This window comes from Diabrotica virgifera, chromosome 2 (assembly GCF_917563875.1).
Source record: "Diabrotica virgifera virgifera chromosome 2, PGI_DIABVI_V3a".
Lineage (NCBI taxonomy): Eukaryota > Metazoa > Arthropoda > Insecta > Coleoptera > Chrysomelidae > Diabrotica > Diabrotica virgifera.
Window position 1 is genome coordinate 135,599,112 of NC_065444.1, and position 13,615 is coordinate 135,612,726.

Genomic DNA, 13,615 nt, shown 5'->3' on the forward strand with positions numbered 1-13,615 from the left:
AAATTTGATATTGAGGATTTATAGGCTACCCATCACCTGAAAACAGCCGGGAAGATCAACTTTGTTAAACTTTGGCTTTTTCGGAACACCCTAGTTGTAGCTATCTATTCAAAATTTAGTTCTTCTTCTTCTTCTTCTTTTTATATAGACATTACTCTGTTTTTCAATGTGCCTCCAGTAAGTTGTCATTCCATCTTTTTCGTGGCCTTCGCACTGATCGTCTTCCTATTGGGGAGCCGTCTCTCGCCGTTCTTACTACTCTATTTGTTGTCATTCGGCTTATGTGGTCGTTCCATTCTACTCTTCTGCTTTTCACCCAGTTATTAATGTTGTCCACCTTGCATCTCATTCGTATATCTGCACTTCTAGCTCTATCCCACAGCGTCTTACAATCGATTTTTCGCAATGTTTTCATCTCTGCTATTTCTAGCATTCTTTTTGTCCTTTCTGTATTAGGTCGTGTTTCTGCCGCGTATTTCATTATTGGTCTGATGACTGTTTTGTAAATTCTGCCTTTCACTTCTTTTCCGATGTTTTTATTTCTTCATAATGTTTCATTCAGGCAACCTGCGGCTCTGTTTGCTTTATTCACCTGATCTTACACTTCTGTTTAGAGCTTTCCGTAGCTGCATAGTGTGATGCCTATATATTTAAACTCCATAACTTGTTCTATTATTTGACCCTCCAGCTCTAATTTACACCTTATTAGATCTGCTGTTATAACCATGCATTTGGTCTTTTTTGGGGAAATTAACATGTTAAATTTTCTAGCAGTTATATTAAATTCGTGCAGCATACGTTGTAAATCATCTTCACTTTGAGAGATTAGTATTGAGTCGTCTGCATAGCAGATTATTTTAAGTTGTTTTTCTCCCATTTGGTATCCTTTTTTTGTTCTTACTTTTTTTATTATTTCGTCCATGATCAGGTTGAATAACAGAGGACGCAGGGAATCTCCCTGTCTTATCCCATTGCCAGCTTCAATTGGGCCAGTTAGTTCCTCATCTACTTTTACTTTTATTGTGTTGTTCTGATAGATATTTTCGATCGTTTTAATTATTGCTAGAGGTACCTCTCTTGCATACAATAAATGGATAACGTCCTTTAATTTGACCCTGTCAAATGCCTTCTTAAGGTCTACGAAACATAAGTATGCCGGTTAGTTGTATTCTAACGATTTTTCTTGAATCTGCCTCATTATAAATATAGCGTCGGTGCATGATCTTCTCGACCTAAAACTTGTTGTTATTCTGCTAATGTTATAATTTTATTCAGTTTGTTTGTTATCACTTTGGTCGTTAATTTTAGTGTTGTGTTTAATAAATTAATTCCTCTGTAATTCTCTGGGTCCGATTTTTCTCCCTTTTTGAAGAGAGGTATTAGGATGCTTGATCTCCATTCTTGTGGTATTCTGTTTTGTTCTATTATTTTTTGGATTAGTTTTAATAATTGTTTGGTCAGGTCTTGTCCTCCATACTTTAGGAGTTCATTCGATATTCTGTCCTCTCCTGGTGATTTTCTATTTTTAATTTCCTTAATGCTTCCGTTACCTCTGCTTCTTCAATATTTATTTCTTCGTTTGTTGTCACTTCAGGTGTTGGTGGTTTCCTCCTCGATGTTATTGTTTTCTAGTATTTCATTATCAGCAATCTTCTCTGATATTCTTTTTCTATATAAGTACTCCGTGGATTCCGTACTTAGTCCTTCGACTTTGATTTTTGTTTGTGTTGGTGCCACTCTCTTAGGTGTGAAGCATTTCATGTTGATTCTAATTTTACATAATACTAGGCTGTGGTCACACAGCACCTTCTAATAGGTGTTTTAAGTGCCTAAAGTTCGGGCACAACACTTATGATTGCAAGGAAGAGAGCAGGGCGGCGTGCTGCTATAATTGTCTCCAAACGGGACATACCGTTGCAAGCTGCGGTAATAAACCGTACTGCTCGGTATGCAAAGAAGAAGGGCATAGGATGGACAGGATGGCCTGTCCGTCGTACCGAGCCCTTGTATACGGTAGGGGAGGAGAGGGGAACCCCTAAAACATGCTAACCAAACATAAAATAGACTCCTTGGAAAACGAAGGTGGGCCCATATACAGCCCACCTAGGTGTTATTTTATATCTTTTAAATTTATTTTATCTATTTTATTTATGTTACTTATTCTATTTTACTTTATTATTTCGATTTTACTAAACCACTTTTATTTATTGAATTCTTTTACTTTTACATATTTTATCTATATACCGTATCTATTTATTTTATTTATATTAATTTATTTATTTGTTTTAGCTTTTATGCTTTTAAATTTTTTCGAAAGACGCGAGTCTGACGCAGAAACGCCCTCTGGGAACTGAACCAAAGTGGACCTCAAGGATCAACCTGGTATACGGATATTGCAGGTGAACGTGGGCAGGGCACGCTGAGCACACGACTTTGTCCACGCAAAAGCCTGCAAACTAGAAATAGACTTGCTCATCGTCCCGGAACCAAACAAAAAAATAACATCAGCCGGTGGTTGGGTCCAGGATAATGGGAAGAATGTGGCGGTGCTCTTTAGAAATAGGGGTTTGGGGGTGCGTGGTATTGTCAGAGAAGGAAATCGTATCCTCATCAAACTGAGGGATTTCAGCCTGCTGGCATGCTACGTGTCCCCAAATATCCCTATGATAAGATACAAAGCAATCGTAGATGAAATAATGAGCGCCGCCACGAACGAAAAAGAAGTGATGATCGCCGGGGACATTAACGCGAAATCGAGGTTGTGGGGTGCCCCCATAAACGACAGAAAGGGGGAAATATGGAATGAATGGATAGCCCAGGCTGGCCTCCAAGTATTAAACAATAACAAACCAACATTCGTAAGGGGGGTCAGCCGAACACACATTGATATTACGTTCTGACGTAATATATTGACGCTGGGATGTCCTTGACGATCAGTTATTCACCTACCACCGGTATATACAATACGAAATAAAGGTTGAAGGGGGAATAAGGCGGCCGATAGGACACACGGAGATTTATTTCAACAAAACCACGTACCTATCGGAGGTCGGGAAGATTAATGAACAAGAGATTTCTGACCTTGGCCAACTGAGAAGAGCACTGCAAAGTGCAGCAAATTTGGCCACCGTGAAGAGAAAGGATAATAAAAAATCCCCCTACTGGTGGACGGATGAGATAGAAGGTCTACGGGAGAGATGCCTCAGAGCTCGAAGGAATTATACGAGAAGCCAGGGCAGCCTCGAGCTCAAGGAAATATATAAAGGTCTAAAGAAAACTTTAGAAGAAAATAAAAAAATAAAACAAGAGAAAAAAGAAAAGTGTCAGACCCTGATAAAAGCATTGGACGAAGATATATGGGGCGATGCGTACAAGATCACTATGAAGACGCTGAAAATAATCGCCCCATATAGACTCGACGAAGACCAGCGGATGGAATCAGCTGAGCTCCTCTTTCCTACCAAGGATCATCAAAATTTCATCAAGATATTTCCAACGATGGTAGAGGAGTTCACGGAAGAGGAAGTTAGAACAGCTGGTCAGGAGATGAAGACAGGGAAAGCTCCCGCAATAAAAATAATAGCAACGGAGAAACCAGGTTTGATCAGAAGAATATACAACTACCTACTGCAGAAGCAAGAGTTTCCCAGGGACTTAAAGGAAGCGAACTTAGTTCTACTCCTAAAGCCTGGGAAACCCCCCGATTCAGCAGCCTCTTATCGGCCAATATGCCTTCTGGACTGCCTTGGTAAGTTATACGAGGGGCTTATCAAGAGGAGGCTGGAGGGCGTGTTGGAAGATCAGAAGTGTTATCAAATCAACAATATGGATTTCGAAAAGGTAAATCGACAGTCGATGCCGCGACCTGGATAAGGGACGCGGCTAAAGCAAGTAAAAAAAGATGTGTGGTCCTTGTTCTGTTGGACATACATAAAAAATGCTTTTAATTCAGCAAACTGGGGTCACATAGTAGACCGAATAGTCGAATTTGGGCTCCAGAGTATGTGTCCAACATAATAAAGGACTACCTATCTGAAAGAACCGTACGCATATCGAAGAAAAAGAAGAAAGAAATGACCGCGGGAGTACCCCAGGGGTCAGTCCTGGGACCCTTACTTTGGAATATACTATACAACGGGGTACTAGAAGTAAACAGGCAGAGAGGAGTGAGAGCGATTGCATACGCGGACGACCTAGCCTTACTGGTCGAAGACGACATGAATAGGGGAATAATACAAAAAGTAAACGAAGCAATACAGAAGACCGCAGATTGGATAGAGAGAAATGATCTAAAGTTAGCAGTAGAGAAGACAGAATCCATTATCTTGAGGGGACCAAGAAAGAGAGATGACATAATATTTGGATATAAAGGCTCGGTAATAAGACCCCAAAAGACGGATAAGTACCTTGGAATTATTTTCGACGACAAGCTTAAATTCGGACAACACGTACAAGAAGCATGTCGGAAGGCAGAAGAAAGGACCTCTATACTAAATAAATTTATGCCAAATATAGGGGTCCTGGATCTCAGAAAGAATAGTGATGGCACAATCCATCTTATCCATAGTTTTATACGGAGCCCCAGTGTGGCACGAGGTCCTTCGAATGAAGAAGTATAAAGACGTGCTTCTTAGGACACAAAGGAAACCTCTGATCAGGGTGTGCAGCGCGCACAGAACCGTATCAACCATTGCCTTACAGGTGGTGGCTGGGTCTGTACCGGTGCACATCCTGGCCAGAGAAAGAGTCCAAATGTACCAGAGGGGCAACGGGGCAATATGTTCAGGTCCACAAGAAAGGAAAAGAAGTCTAGAGATGTGGCAGAGGGAATGGGCAGCCGATGTCGAGAAGGCGGCCTGGACGAGATCCCTGATTCCAGATGTGGTGAGGTGGTACGAGTGCCGGCATCGGCGCGTCAGCTACTATTTCACACAATTTTTGACGGGACATGGATAGTTCAGGAAGTTTACTCATCGTATAGGGAAAACCGTGGACGATCTATGCCCTAAGTGTGGGGTAGTGGATGACGCGCAGCATGTCGTCTTCGTGTGCCCTGCATACCAGGCTGGACGTACCGAGCTGCAGCTGGGACTGGGATCCCCTCTAGGCGAGCCTCACGAGCTAATTGAAAAAGCTATCAATAGCAAGAGAGACTTCGACCTGACCATTGCTTTTGTCACGAAGACAATGAAGCACAAAGAGGAGAAAGAGAGGCGACTGCAAGCGGCATGACCGTCTATTTATTTATTTTTTTAACGTTTTTATTTTTGTGTCGCAGATGGCAGCCAGTGGGGGGAGGATCCTTTACATCCAACCTGCGCTGTCTGTCTTATTTTAACTAGTTTTACTTATTTATTTATTTTATCTTGTTTTATCTCCTTATTTACTTCTTTAATCTTATTTATACAATATTTATCATTTTAAATCAATTTTATTACTCAAATGTGTTGCGTGTTGTAAGCGGTACTCAGCAGGGGGAGGACCTTTTTTATCTGACCCATGCTGACCGCCTTTGTATTGTTTTGTTTACTTTCTGTTTTGTCTTGTTTTTTAGTCTGTTTTTTGTTTTGTATCAGGTAGTGGGGGAGGATTTTTACACCCAACCTCACTGACTGCTTCCTTTTAACTGTAGAATGAATGGGTATGAGTGTGAGTGCGAATTGATGAAAGCACGAATGTTTGGAGTTGCTCGTAACTGTCGACTGGTATCTTTTTGCTAGTTCATGTTGGATTGGGGGCACCCCGGTCGCCTCACCCGCACATGGGCTGCACGGGACGGTCGTCTTCACCGACCGGTCTTTGTGCGGGGTGTGTGCGGGACGGGGCGGCTGGGTGGCAGCTTAATCTACGGAGTGCACGCAGAGGGTGCCCGGGGGGAGTTAAGAGTAAGATCGATGGGTCAGACATGCTCGCCAAGAGCGGTTCCAGACCTGTCGGCTGGAGGAAGAGGAGAAAAAAAGGCTGTGGTCACTACCTACATCTGCTAAGTTGAGGCATCTTACGTCAATTATTTTTGATGGATGTATATCTCTGTTAGTTACAACATAATCTATCCTAGACCTTTGTCCACGGGTATTATTGAATGTATATTTGTGTTGGTCTGTGTGGTCAAAAAAGGTGTTGTTTATTCGAAGTTCGTTATTCGTGCAGAAGTTTATCATCAGTTCTCCATTTTCGTTTTTGACAGTCTCATTATGTTTTTGTTTAATTCCAGATATTTTCCTGGAAATTTTTTAAAATGTAGTTTCTGATGGAAGTTATTAAATTAGTTTAGCAAAGTATTCATCTTATCCTCTGGTGCTGCAGTCAAACAGTCATCTATCTAACGATAGAAGAAATGTATCTATTTTATTTAGGATAATTTCTTCTAGGCTCTAGAGTTCAGCGTCGACATCCACCACATATTCGTGGACTTCAAAGCCGCATACTACTCAGTTAATAGAGGTAAACTTCTACTTGCTGTGGTAGAATTTCAAATACAGCTTCATCTTGTCCAATTAACTGAACTTACACTCACAGGAGCAGAGAGCATGGTAAAAATCCAAAACGATCTCTCAAGACCCTTCCATTGCAAAAATGGACTGATAGGGTGATGGACTATCGTGTCTCTTATTTAACCTGCCATTAGAAAAAATAATTCGAGAGTTCCAGATTACTACGAATGGTACTATCTTTAAAAAATCAGTACAAATAATTGTCGGATACGCAGATGACATAGACATCATAGGTAGGTCCACAGAATCTCTGACTGAAGCATTTCGGTCGTTAAGAGCATCTGCACAGAGAATGGGACTAAATATAAATTGAATTGAAAAAGACTGTATGACTTGTACACACTTCTAAGTAGGTCAAACCGACAAACAGGTGCATGTTCTCAAAAAAATTGATAGTGTGTAAATTTTTTTTTTATTAATTAGCTAAGTACTTTCAGCACATCACGTGCCATCATCAGAGCTTCGTCCCATAGGTATTGTTTCAATATATTTAAACCATTTCTTTGGACTAGTAACAATTAGAAAATTAGTTAGTGCAGATGTCAAATTAGGTAGTTTTTTAGTCGCTATCTAATTTGTAAACAAAGTTAGTATTTTAAGTCTCTCCTATTAAGCTATTAATATAAAAATTGAGTTTTGTCAGTGTCATCGGAAAAGTAATAAAAAAGAAGGAAAATTTGGAAAAAGAACGAAATTTGACTGAGTTTCCATTAATTAGTTGCAGCTAACCTAATTTGATTGATTTTTACTTCGAAACCTGGCAAGTTAAGGAGTAGAACAAGATAAAGAAGTTATTCCAAAGTAGAAGTTACCTTGTTCGAAACATTTTGGTGCCGAAACCCGGGAATCGAAGTAATTTAGAAGAGGTTAGCTGCTCTGCAAAGGAAAGAAACAGTCATTTTAAGTTCAAAGGTAAAATACTGTCTACAATAATGCCAGCAAGCAAAGGTGAAAGTAAGCGGATATCAGTTACAGTAAGACAACCAATAGTCAATTCAAGCCGAAGAAGGAAGAAGGTCATTATGCCTCAAGAGACAAACTCTCCGAGATAAAGGAAAAGATGGCTGAATTACAAATTAAGATCATAGAAGAAAAAGAAGAGGTTGAACGATGCTCTGAGGACTTTTCAAAACTGAAAAAGATCTCTCCAGAAGACTTGAGCGTAGGTGATGCTGAGAAGCTAGTCAATGTACAAAAAAACCTGCAAGAAAGTAAGAAGACATTGAGGTAGGTACCTTCAGCTAAAACTACAAGGCCTTCAATCGTTAAGTTTAGTTCAAGAAAGGAAGCTTAAGAATATTGAAGAGCTTAAAAAGAAAAAAGATGAAGCCATTTGACAATCAATCGCCGAAGACCAGCATTTAGGATTTGATGACGATGGTGAAGTCGTCGAAACCAATCATTCAAATGAAGTGAACATGCAAACTGAAGTGGAAGAGATACCACAAGTGAAGTGTCTACCAGAATAAAAAAATGTTCCAGTTGACCCAATCGTTTTGATGGCTCAAGCAATTTCACAAATGTCTGCTACACCATCCCATTTTCGCAAAGAAGAGAAGTTGCCAAAGTTTAATGGTTGTTCACAAGAGTGGCCACTATTCAAAGCTGAGTTCGATCGATCAACCAAAGAGTGCAAAATTGATAATTTAATCAATATTCGCAGATTAAGAGAAGCTTTGAAAGGAGATGCCTTGGAGACAGTTTCATTCCTGCTACCAAACATCGATATGTGGAAAGCATCATGAAGACCCTAGCCCTAGAAGATAGGTTTGGATAAACAAAGTTTGTGATTAAGGGGTTATTAAATAAAGCAAGAGCAGCCCCTTCTCCATCAGTAACCAAACCTGAAGCAACAATCAAATTCGGAATCGCCGTTCAAGCATTAGTGGCAAGCATCACATCCTATAAAAGTAGTCAGTATCTGTATTCTATTGAAATTCTAAGCACTCTGGTCAAGAAGATGTTAGAAATGGAAACTGAGTGGTACAGCTGGCTTCGACAAGACACCTCAGGAGAAGAAAATCTAAAATATTTTTCACAATGAATTTCTATAAAACAGTCTTTAGCGTATCTTGTGTCAACTCCCACTACAGCTTCTGAAAATGCAAATGACAAGGATAGAAAGAAAAAGCAGACTCATTTTGGAACAGTATCAACTAACCCCAACCCGGATCGAAAAGACTACTGTGTGTATTTCAAAATTGAAAATCATCATGTCGGTGATTATCGAAAGTTTTCAACATTACCAATTAAGGAAAAAGACGAGTTTGCAAAGAAGAATCGTATGTGCTTCCGCTGTTTAAAGAAAAATCACGCAGTCAAGAATTACAAATCAAGAATTACTTGCAAAGTTGAATGATGTAGAGGAAGGCATCATACATTCCTACATGATAATTCAAGATTCAATGAATTTCAAAAAAAAGATGAAGCCTTCCTTCAAGATCAATTAAAATCCTAACGGAACTACAATTTCCGTCATTGCTATGTTTGATACGGGAGCTCAAAAGACTCTCATTCTGGATGAAAATGTGAAGAAACTTAGTATAGATGGTAAATGGCGAGATCTTTCACTTGGATGGTTCAACGGACAAGATAACAGGGATCCATCAATAGGGAGTTTTTGTTGCTACGTAACGTACGCATCTCCGTATACGTAAAGCAACTAACGTGTCGTAGAGGATGAATGTTAAAATAGGTAGTTTTTGTAACTGCCTTAACGTAACGTAAAGAAAATCGTAAAGTCATTTTTAAATTCCGTTGACATTTAAAAAAATAAAACAATGTTCACACAATATACAATAATTAATATACAAATGTAAAAAAAGATAAATGAATGATGAAATTGTATGGTTTTAATTGCTTCTATTTAAATATAAAAATATTATTTTTCCTTAGGTTAAAATTGTTTTATTTTTGTTTATACCTACTTTTTAATTGTAAATTATTGTATACCTACATCAGAATTCCAGTAGGTATAATGTAAATAGTGTGGTAATATTTATTTGAAAATTTTACTGAAACTAGGTCATTTGTTTATCTAGTTATTAATTGTGGTGATCACTGTATTTCTTAAATTAATACAAGATTTGTTTGTTTTGCTTTATTAATAGACAACTTAAAAACAATAAAATTTTAAATCTATTATGAAGCTCCAATTTCCAATTACAAACACAGAATAATTTTACTCAAATAGACTAAACCAATAACCAATATAACCTTAAAATGTTTATAAACAGGTAGTACGCTGATGAAATGTTCATTTGGTAGGTAATCGGGCAAGATCCTCGTGTGCATTCGGTGACTTTCGGCTCGATAGGGATGCGTATGAACCTAACGTACCAGCCCGTAACCTTAGGTAATACGTATCGCGATACGGGAGTTCAACCATTAATGCGCAAGCGTATATGTCAAAAAGATGCGTTACGTTTACGTATTTGTGTGCACAAAAACTCCCTAATGACAACGAGAATAAAAATCTCAAGCGGCTTTCCAAATGCAAAGACTTACATTTTGAAGTGTCATACAGTCCCAGTAATGAACTTGCCGTCTCAGACCTATTCTGCTGGAGAGCTGAAGAAGAAGTATCCGTACTTACGAGGAGCATCATTCCCATTACTGACGAATGCAACCCCATCACTAATCATTGAAAATGATAGTCTCTCCTTGTTTTTGTCACGAGATTACATTGAACAATCTCCTGATCTACTAATTGCTGTGAAATCCAAGTTATGATGGATTCTGAAATGAAGAAATGTTAACTAGAAGAACTCAAGAAAATTTCTCTATCTTCACTTGCAAGAAAATTAGCAACGAGGATCTCTCTGAAATCATGAGTGACTTCATTGCAGCCGAAGATTGCACAACGTTCAAATCTGCGACACCAATGTCAAAAGAGGATGTGGAAGCTTTGAAGATTTTGGAAGAAACAACGATTAAGAAAGAAGGGCGTTGGGAAACAGACTTACTGTGGAAAAATGGTGTTCTACCTTTACCTTCGTCTGAAGAAATGGCAAGAAAGAGACTGTTAGCCATGGAAAGGAAAGCCGATAAAGATCCAGCTTTTGCTAAGCTGTACACAACCAATTTCCAAGAATATATCTCAGCTGGATTTCTCCAAAAGGTTAAAGTCGACCCTAATGAAACAGAAGACAAGCAATGGTACCTATCTCATTTCTTTGCCTTTAACCCGAGTAAAAAGCCAAGACTTATATTTGATGCAGCTGCAAGAAGTAAAGGAAAGTCATTTAATGATTTCGTTTACACTGGACCCGATCTGCTACAACTTGCTGCTGTTCTAATGAGATTCTGAAGACATCGATTTGCTATTTCTGGAGACATCAAGCAGATGTTTCACCAAGTCGCACTGAGGAAAGAAAATTCGCCTGAGCGACCAGCCCAGACTCTTTGGTATCGTGGAATGGATCGTCATCGAGAACCTGATTCGTATGAAATGTCAGTATTGTTTTTTAGATCAGCATGCTCACCGACCTCTGCAATCTATGTCAAGTACCTAAATGCAAAGGAACATATGGATCAATATCCAGTTGCAGTTAATTCTATCATCAAAGATATTTACATAGACGATTTCTTAAGTGGAGCTAAAACGGAAGAACAGGCTATACAAATGCAGAAAGAAGTTACAATGATTCATAAAAATGGAAGTTTTCCCATCGTCAAATGGAGAAGTAATTCGGTGAAAGTTACAAATGCAATTCCATTAGAGCTACGGGCGGAAGGAACGATCAAAATTTCATCAAAGTCAGATTTAAAAATTGAAAAAACTCTCGGAATTTTTTGGGATAAAGTAAAGGACTGTTTCAGATTTGAGCTAGATCCAAAAAGGATACCCAAGGATGTTCTGAAAGGACATAGGACTCCGACAAAACGTGAACCAGCAGGTTTCGTAATGAGTATTTTCGACCCGTTAGGATTTCTCACCCCGTTGAAAGTTAAAAGGATTAATCATTCTGCAGCTATGTTGGAAATTCAAAGTAGACTGGGATGATCAAGTACCAGACGTTATTGACATCCGCTTCAAAGACTGGTTGGAAGAACTTCGAGGAATTCCTGAGATTGAAGTTCCAAGATTCTACGATGTGGATTTTAGCACTTCACATATTTTGTAATGCTAGCGAAGAAGCGTTTGCAGCCGTGGCTTACGTACGAGGTCATTCGAGAGGAAGCTTAAGTGTTTCAATCATCGCAGGAAAAGAAAAGGTAGCAAGAGCCAAAGGAATGTCAACACCAAGATTGGAACTCGATGCTGCTGTTGAAGGAGCCAAGGTGAAGGCGTATGTGGAAAAAGCTTTTGGACAAGATCTTAACAGGCTTACTGTGGGAAACAGGCTTACAAGCTCTTGTCTATGGACTGATTCAAGAACTGTAATGTGGTGGTTGACTTCACGAATGGAAAGATTCAGCCAATATGTAACCAATCGGGTAAACCTTATTCTGGATTACTCTACGTTGGATCAGTGTAATTAGATCAACACGGAGGAAAATGTTGCCGATGATGCCACACGCTTAAGAAGTTCAATAAAGATGTCAACTTCTTGTCATTGGCTCAATGGACGCAGTTTTCTGAAATCGGAGGAAAATAAATGGCCAAGGATTTCGACATTACCAACCGCTGATGGTAGTCTACTTGAGAAACGGGCAATATCAACTTCATTCACGAGAAGGAGCCGTTATGGAAAATGTCTGTTCCGGATGCCAAGAAATATTCAACGTGGACTAAACTGATTATGAAAACAGCAAGCTTCATCAGATCTTTTCGATTTAAGATTCAAAAAATTGGAGAAGATAATATGAGCCTTGCTGGTGTGAAAGGAGCTGAGCTACTTTGGGTGAAACAAGTTCAACTGGATTGTTTTGCTGAAGAAATAAAACAGTTGCTCCAGAAAGGAACCGTCTCCACTAAAAGTAAGCTTTATCAATTCATTCCATTTTTGAATGAAAACGGAGTCATTGTCGCGGAAGAAAGACTAAGAAAGTGTGATAGAGTTCCAGATTAAATCAAGTTTCCACCCATTTTGGATGGAAATCAATCAAGAAGATTGAAAATTTAAATAATTATTTAAATTTCATTAATTTCACTATTTTTCATTCATTTGGTTGTTATTTGTGATTCATTTTAATTGGTTGTAAATTTCTTTAAGATTCATTAATCTTAGAGAGGGAGAATGTTTCAATATGTTTAAACCATTTCTTTGGACTAATAACAATTAGAAAATTAGTTAGTGCAGATGTCAAGTTAGGTAGTTTTTCAGTCGCTATCTAATTTGTAAACAAAGTTAGTATTTTAAGTCTCTCCTATTAAGCTCTTGATATCAAAATTGAGTTTTGTCAGTGTCATCGGAAAAGTAGTAAAAAAGTAGGAAAATTTGGAAAAAGAACGAAATTTGACTGAGTTTTCATTAATTAGTTGCAGCTAACCTAATTTGATTGATTTTTACTTCGAAACCTGGCAAGTTAAGGAGTAGAACAAGATAAAGAAGTTAATCTAAAGTAGAAGGTATCCTGTTCGAAACAGGTATAAATCCTTCATAGAAGAGAAATTACAAAACAACACATTGAAATGCATAGATACTGGGCAAATCCACAGATCTCGGGTATAAAAACCCTTAAAATTAATAAAATCACATCTAAATTCTTTCCATTTCAAAAAATGCGTCAATTCACACACAATGGTTTGACGCAGCCATGTTGTCTTTTTGAAATGGAAAGAATTTAGATGGATTTTATTATGCTAAAAAAGTGTAATTTAAAAATAAAAATCGACCTGTTTCGGGATTTTTTTCCAAAGTCGTCCATTTTAGAGAAAATGAATTTATTCCATAATTTTGCCCCTCTCTGTATATTTATGTATATAGGTATATGTATATTTGTGATATTGATATGGATTGTTATTGTTGTGCAATTGATTCTATCATTAAATATTTAAAGCTTATGTTGAAAAAGTTCTTACCGGTTTAATAATATCAGTTCTTTCAAAAAATCCATCTTTTCTTCTATTCCAAAATGTAAGATGACCTTTTCCATGAGTTATCATTAAATTATCATCTAAAGGATGAAAAACTGCTCCTGTAAGTTCTTCCTGTAGAGTCTACAAATATATAAGA

General features: G+C 38.3%; 1 protein-coding gene across 1 annotated transcript in view; it reads right to left on the bottom strand.

Annotated features, from left to right (window-relative positions):
• Positions 1-13,615, bottom strand: part of LOC114337264 (echinoderm microtubule-associated protein-like CG42247) — a 195,660-nt gene that overhangs the window by 85,868 nt on the left and 96,177 nt on the right. The window contains exon 8 of the mRNA XM_028287679.1: positions 13,462-13,599. Within this exon, the coding sequence (XP_028143480.1) occupies positions 13,462-13,599 (138 nt within the window). The remainder of the gene's footprint in view (positions 1-13,461; positions 13,600-13,615) is intronic.